The 7,455-nt window shown below is 32.9% G+C and overlaps 1 protein-coding gene across 8 annotated transcripts in view; it reads right to left on the bottom strand.

Annotated features, from left to right (window-relative positions):
* LOC107630142 (trafficking protein particle complex subunit 3) overlaps window positions 1-5,280 on the bottom strand; it is a 5,859-nt gene extending 579 nt beyond the window's left edge. Inside the window, exons 1-7 of one of the 8 annotated variants that reach the window (XR_002359058.1) lie at window positions 5,032-5,280; window positions 4,747-4,844; window positions 4,463-4,562; window positions 3,280-3,462; window positions 2,733-2,801; window positions 2,336-2,401; window positions 39-88 (exon numbers count right to left, since the gene is read on the bottom strand). Coding sequence is in view for 2 of the 8 variants with exons in the window: in XM_016333202.2 (XP_016188688.1) it covers window positions 2,679-2,801; window positions 3,280-3,462; window positions 4,463-4,562; window positions 4,747-4,844; window positions 5,032-5,088 (561 nt within the window). In the remaining 6 variants the exon portion in view is untranslated. Of the gene's footprint in view, window positions 1-38; window positions 89-693; window positions 1,054-2,299; window positions 2,402-2,469; window positions 2,802-3,279; window positions 3,463-4,462; window positions 4,563-4,746; window positions 4,845-5,031 lie in introns of those variants that run through there. The other 7 variants (XR_002359057.1, XR_002359055.1, XR_002359056.1 and 4 more) reach the window with 7 other exon arrangements.

The following is a 7,455-nucleotide window of genomic DNA, read 5'->3' as shown; positions in this document are numbered from 1 at the left end:
CTTGTAAGGATTAAGAAACCGAATTGTAATTATCTAACCTGGCAGTTTATAATGTGTACTGCTGCCGGCCACACCTAACAAGAAAAGCCTGTGAGAGATTGAGACAATCTTTGTTGCATCAACTTGATTTGGTCATAGGCGAAGTTTAATTCTGGATTCTTATTTAGTATATTGTCTGGTATATATGTTCGTTCAGTACAATAAGAAATTGAATTTGCACTTTATTCCGCTTAGCATAGACGTCTCACTTTTTTAATATTTGTGATGATGGATGCATAAGCTATCTATTTAACCTTTAAGCTACACAGAAGGATCTGGTTTTCATTATTTATTTATTTATTTAGTTTTGGCGGAATGTGTCATTTTGTTCTGAGGTTACTATGGTTCGGTTATCATTGGCATCTACAGCAAGTCTTGTTGGACTGAGAAAATAAATATATCATAAAAATAAAATCAGTTTAATTTAATATTTTCAACATAAAAATATTTTTGCATGATCTTCTAACCATATGTCAATCTGGGAGATTTTTACCAAGTTAGTGAGAGAAATTTATCTGTATACAAAGTTAATCTATCTAATGTAAAGTAAATTAATTTTGACTCTTTCTTGTAAAAGTTAATATATAACCCAGTCTCGTGTTATATGTGACTTTTTAGCAGATAATAAAGCTAATATTCAATTACTATTGTCAATGAGACAAAGATAATATATGATTGAAAAACAAAAATAATGAGTGATTACATAATATTTGTAATCAACCAACTTGGTTCATCAAGTAGTCAGCTCACTCAACTGCTTAAATAAGTGTCGAGAATTTAAATTCTGTCTTGTGCATGTAATAATCCATTGGCCAGTAGCAAATCTTTAAATGGAGCTCAGACCACCACGATTAGTCCTTGACCTATCCGACTAGGTAATAGCTTATAGCGTGAGAAACCAAAAATAATATTTGTAATAAAGTACAACCAAATACCTTTAACTTCTTTTTTCTTTTTAACCTTTAGTCGCGAGCTCCTAGTTGAATCTTTTAAATTCTGCATCTTCTCCTCCTACTATTAATTTTGATTAGAAATTAATTGTATTAGAAATTATAACTTAATTTTAATACACTGTCAATATAAAATAGTAAAATACTTTACACTGTCAGTGCATCAAAATTAAACTCTAGAAATTAATATCTGAAATTAATACTTGAGGTTTAAGCAAGTAATTGTATTAGAAGTTAGTATTTGAATTTTATTATAAAAAGACTAAAATTTGTGCAGAATTCATTTTAAGAGACTAACCAACTTTTTTTGACATTAATTTTAAAGGGAAAAAAATGTCTTTGTAGTTCAAAAATGCCCTCGTTGATTGTATTAAAAATTGAAAACTCAATATAATTTTAAAAAGACAAAAATATTCTTGTAATTAATATTTAAGGTACTAAAATACTCTTTAATCATTAGCATGAAAAAACTAAATTATCCTATAGGATTAATTAAATGTTTGATTATATCATAAATTAAAAATTTTAATCTAATATTGAAAAGACTAAACCCTTATACAATTTTTTTTTTTAAAAAAAAAAAAAGAAAGAGATTGCTCAGACTCAATGATCCATACAAGTAAAAAAAATTATCGATTTGTGCAGACAAACTTTTGCGTGTAAAGATGTAATTTGTTATCCACGTTACCAAACTTTGGGTGCTTGTGAATTGTGATAAAAATTGGGTTCATAATTCATATGATAAAAAGTTTAGAAACCCATATTTACGAGAGAGCCCCAACAATATCGCCATTTTCATTACCAACCTTGGTCCTTTAAGCATCTAAAGATACTTTCACCATAGTAGAAAGCTCCCTCTTTCAAAAAGTATAAAACAGCTTCCAAAAAAAAACTTATCTTACAAAATTATTTTTAATTTTAAATGATTATTAAGATAGAAATTTTAAACTCCTACAATATAAACACAGGTTGTAAAAGACCATTAAAGAAAATTTGTATTACACCCTTGTGGCTTGAGCTAATTTAATTAAACAACCATTGGTTCTCCTAAAATTTAAGTTGATTTATCTCTATGGTTGCAGTTTTATACTTTCAGTAAACATTTCTCAAAAACCTCAAAATGCTACGGAATCAAAATGACAAATTACCACTGACAACCAGACAAAACGGGCACTAAAGTCTCCTTACAATTCAAGTTATATAATATTTTTTTAATTTATTTTTTATATTATTCGATACTATTTTATAAAATAGGACACTAATCTCCTTATAAACATGACTTTGACCTCTCTCCTGAGAATATTTATGTAGGCTTGATAAATTAAGACGTGTTGTGTATCACTAACCTGGGACGAGTTCATGTGTCCTTAAAAAGATGTTTGCTAATCTTTATTTTCTTAAGCATGAAGCATCTGCATCAAGCAAATGGCAACAAAAAATGAAGAAGAAAATAAGAACTATTTTTCAAAGTATAGGGATCTCTCAGATATAAGTAATTAAGGATAGATTGCAGTACTCTGTCAATGTCAATTTCAGTTAATCTAATCAGCCATATTTTCTATTGTATTTATAAAGTTTCATCAAAATACAATAATACACACAGCATTAGGTGGATAGATAGATGATGATAATCTAACTTGGGAAAATATGAAACAAAAACCTTGAGTATACAACATTACAGAACAAATTTCACTCATCATCCTTGTATGGATACTCCTCGGGGACTTGCTTGAGAAGTTTTACCTGCAACTCAAACACATCATCACCTCGAAGCACATCGCGGATCCAAGTGACCTCAGTCTTCATTGACACCTGAACATGGGCAAGCATAGAAACCATCAGACATGACAACGAACAAAGGAAAAAGAAATGAAGCATATGAAGTAGATATCACCTTTAAAGATTCCAAATATCACAAGAAACAGAACATGATAAGAGAAATTATGGTAGATAATTAGATTGAGTACATGACAAGTATCTGAGGAAAAATTATTTATAAAGAAGAGAAATGGCACCGGCAGCTTGTGACAAAAATTGATTTAAAAACTGCCCATTTCCACACACAAATAAACTGCTTAATGATTAAATCGCTCAACTTATTTCAGAAGCCAACAGCAGAAGGCTGCATCAACCATAAAAAAGCGCTTTGCTACTTTCTTAGTAGTTGAAAATGAGAAGAAAAACTGATGAAAAAAAATAAACATTGATGAATATGGAAGTTCAGTTATGTAGGCCTAATATCTCAAATCATTTCAGATGTTGCTAACTTGCAATAGTACTAGAAGCTTACCATCTCTAAGGCTCCTCTAATGACACCACTTAACATGTTGCAATAGTAAAGACCTTGACAGGTGTCAGGAAGCTCAACAAAGTCTACCAAAGGATTATCCTCCAAAATGATACTACAACATGTACCTTCAGCATCCCAGTTGCCCACAGATGCAGTAACACCAAGGAACATCTTAAAACCAACCTGTATAATAACATTATTACAATTGATCAAAAACAAAACATGTCTTTTGCTATAATTATGCTTTATTAATAACATAATTAACAACAACATACCCATCAGTCCATCACACAGCTAACAAGCAATAAAATCAAGCATATCATTCCATCAAAACCCAAAGAAATTAAATGTATGATCCCGGGATCCTCATATAACAATGGCCAAAGTAACTTGAAATACTTATACTACATAGTTTGATGATGACAAATTTAGGCTTAAAAGTGATTTGGAATGAAATATAGTCAGTTAGTCGCATAAAGTATGAACATATTTGGTAATGTTGAGAAGGATGGCAGTACACACTAAACAATATATAGTTGCCATTCATTATGCGTCTTGAACTAGACATACGCTCTGTAATTTTATGGACAGCCAAACCCACAGATAGGGGATCCTTTTGAACCCTCTACGGATCTTAGATGTTCGTAAATTTTCTCCAGTACATATCAAGAGAAAATATTTTGTGTACCCATTTCCTCCCTCAATCCTTGTATGTTGTTTGGCCACCATTTAAACTGATTTGGCAGAATTACCTTGAACGAAATTATAGCAAAAGCAAAGTTGGACATAGACTATAGGTATTACTTGTTCAACCATAATTGATTAGTTTCAGTCTTTTGATAAGCCAATGGGATGCAAACATATCCACTGCCTCTACATAGCAATCGTTTCAGACTTGTTTTCAATAGATCGAATTTGCACTATCTCAGAAGGATGTGCTTCATACTCCTTTAAATTAACAACGTTGCACTGCTGCTCCAAACCACTCAAAGAAATACTCAAAACATCAGAAATGGAACTCACCAACTAAAGCAAATTAGAAAACAAATATAACTATGAAAGCATGAAAAGAACCAATTATCGAACAAATTAATTGGACACAGAAAAGCAACGAGGTTTAAATGAAGAAACTGAAATTCAAGCAATTACAAGCATCAAAATAAACCAAGCAATAATGCAATACCTTTGCAATTACATCAGCAGTCTCTCTGAAATCAACGCACCTTGAGACATTGGATTTTGCTAAAAATTCGTCAATCAAACGGATTCCAATGTTATAACCCCTGATAACCAACCAAACAGCAAAATTTTACATTAGTGATCAAAGTTACATGAATAAAAACGAAAACTTTTCAGGCACTAAACTGAACCAAACTCTCCAAATTAGACATGAAAAAACCAAAATTCTATGTTATCAAGTGAAAAATATTCTGAAGGTAAGAGAGAGAAATTGATTCTGAATCGTACATTTGTTCAAGCTGCTTGTTCACCTCTTCAACCTCTTCCAGATCCGTGAGCAATTGACGCACAATCGCGCCATACGTTAGAGTAAAAAGCTCCGCATTCTGAAAATTCCAAAAGCAATCGTTAATACATACAAGAAAAACGACTCTATGAACTACGAACGAAACAACGGTTCCGTGAACTACAATTTAAATTCAAATTTACATGTTCACGTTAAAATTCGAATGAGCAAGGAATCAAAACAGAGAGAGAGAGAGAGAGACAGAGAGAGATGTTGTGTTTGCTTACAACACGCTCGATGTTAGCGAAGATGGCGTCGCCGGAACGAGGAGCCACTGGAGCCATTGACGGAACTGAGTAAGCTTTTGCTGCGATCTGAGCTGCAAAGACGGAAACCCACTAGGCCACTACACACCAGTCAAGGACAGCACTAGGAACATAGATGCCTCTTCAGTTCTATGCTAGCCCATTAAGCCTTTCGGCCCTACACAAGCTTATGGTTGGGTCTTTTTAGTCTTAATTTGGAATACTCATATTTTTATAATCTGGGCCAAGTTGGGTTCAGGCCTTCGGCCTTCTAGGCACGTAGCAATGGAACATCTTGGGTGATAGTTGTAATATGACCCAAAACAGAAAACAGATAGGACAATACATAAACACATCGGCTTGGCTCAATTGGGAAAATCATATGTCTCTTAATATGCTACATTCAAATTCAAACTACTTCTAATAGAAAAGTACGAGGAACTAATACTCTTATTTAATGCATATAATGGAAATTTATTTGAAATTAAAATTAAATTATGGATAATGGAGTTTAATTAAAATTAAAATTAAATTATGGTTACAATCATTAATTATAAAGATTTGCTAATTTGAATTGTTAAAAAAATTAGGATTCAGTTAAACGAAAATATAAACCACGATCATCTTTCTATGAACGGCGGGGACAGAACCAAGAACGCAAACCCTCTCGCCGACGGTGGTATCTCATCTTCTCCCTAGCTTGTGTGTTATCACTGGAAGTCGCTCCCGGAGACGCCGAGGTCCGCACCGGTGAATGTCCAGAAGTGCATACCGTGCGTGTGGCTCCTTCTGGCGGCACCGCATCAAGTCCACCTGCCCAGCCGGCGTATGGTCTATTCTGTTTATTGACGGTACAAGATAAATGAGTCAATAATGTCTCTCCTTTGATACGTCCATCACCACGTGGTAATTCGTAAATGGCGTGCAATGTCGTGCAGTCTTTGTGTCATGTTCCATCATCCATTTCTGATCACAATTCATCGAAACCACTTGAGGACGCTCCCGACCATTTTGTCGCCGACGGTCAGCAGTCTAATAAGGTGAGAATGGTTTGTTGAATTGTTCACCATGGATGCTTATTTATATAAGATTTAGATGTTCATCGTTAGTGCAGGTGTAGTGTTTTCGTTATTTTATGTTAATTGCTTACTTCGATGGATCATGATTATTTTTCAATTAACCATATTTGTGGTGGTTTTAAATTCATGGTGCGCATCTATGTATGGAAGATATGAGTGCGTTAATTAGTCATGGAATGTGGAATTTATCTGCGATGAAAATATTTCTTTTGTGGAGTATCCTATGTAGATATATCAATTTAAATATGCAAATTTAAACCAGCATGTATAAGCAATGTAATTGGTACACTGGACAAGTGGCTAGTTTAGAAGTAATCACCCATGATGTGCTTGATGCCTAGAGAATAATATTATTAGTGTAGTATATTGTTAAATATTATAAAATAAAACTAACTGCATTGTTATTGTTAAGAGTTTTCCTGAAAATGTAAGCTAAATAGAATAATAAGAGGCATGCATGTTTAGATTCGGAATATATGTATGAGTATACATGATAGATGGCCTATGCATTAAAAATGCCACTGTAGTGACATTAGATTCTAAAACTCAGTAATGAAATAAGTGCATGGTAGTTGTATATGCTGCTTTTTTATATCGGTGGTACACAGTGTGATGTAGCACATAGAATAGTAGTAGTAAAAATTCTTATATAATAGGTAAAATAAAATAAGTAATTTAGTTTCTATCAATAGGTGATACTGATGCATTCTTTTCCAAATTAATATGGGTAGGATGATGTGGTCCAATTATATTTTTGTATCCTTATCTATGGAGTTTGGAGAAGATTTTTGTGCATTTCATTTACTAGTTGATTATCTAAATAGTTTTCATAAATTTGATTTGGGTGCTTATTTCGTGATTATAGGCCATGCCACTATTGGATGTTACTGAGATTGGAAGTGAAGAGATTGATCTTGGTTACGAGGTTTGGATTATAGTTTTATCCTGTATTCTAATGTTTGGGACAGTAACCATCCTCCCGTGCACATTGAATTCTTCGAAAAGTCAAAATAATCCATACTTCTAAAGCTAAAGCAACTAGTTTTAATTGATTTATGATCTAAGGATAAAAGAAAAGTTGTTTATAATGCACTGAAGTGTGGTGAATAGGTCGCGTCACTTCATGACCATGTATAAATGTACTGTACATTATAGAATTTTTAATAGGTTTAAGATAATGTGTTTCATTGCTGAACAATAATAACAAAAAGGAAAGAAGCTCGATGAATAAAAATTTATATTTGTCTTGCTTTTCTGTGGTATTTAGTGATGGTCTATTTACATGACATTTCCTAAGGGTTTCTCCAATTATGCTTCCTGATTTTAC

The sequence above is a fragment of the Arachis ipaensis genome, chromosome B03 (genome assembly GCF_000816755.2).
Source record: "Arachis ipaensis cultivar K30076 chromosome B03, Araip1.1, whole genome shotgun sequence".
In the NCBI taxonomy this organism is placed as follows: domain Eukaryota; kingdom Viridiplantae; phylum Streptophyta; class Magnoliopsida; order Fabales; family Fabaceae; genus Arachis; species Arachis ipaensis.
The sequence above is the reverse complement of the archived record's forward strand: the minus strand, read 5'-3'. Positions and strand labels throughout refer to the sequence as shown.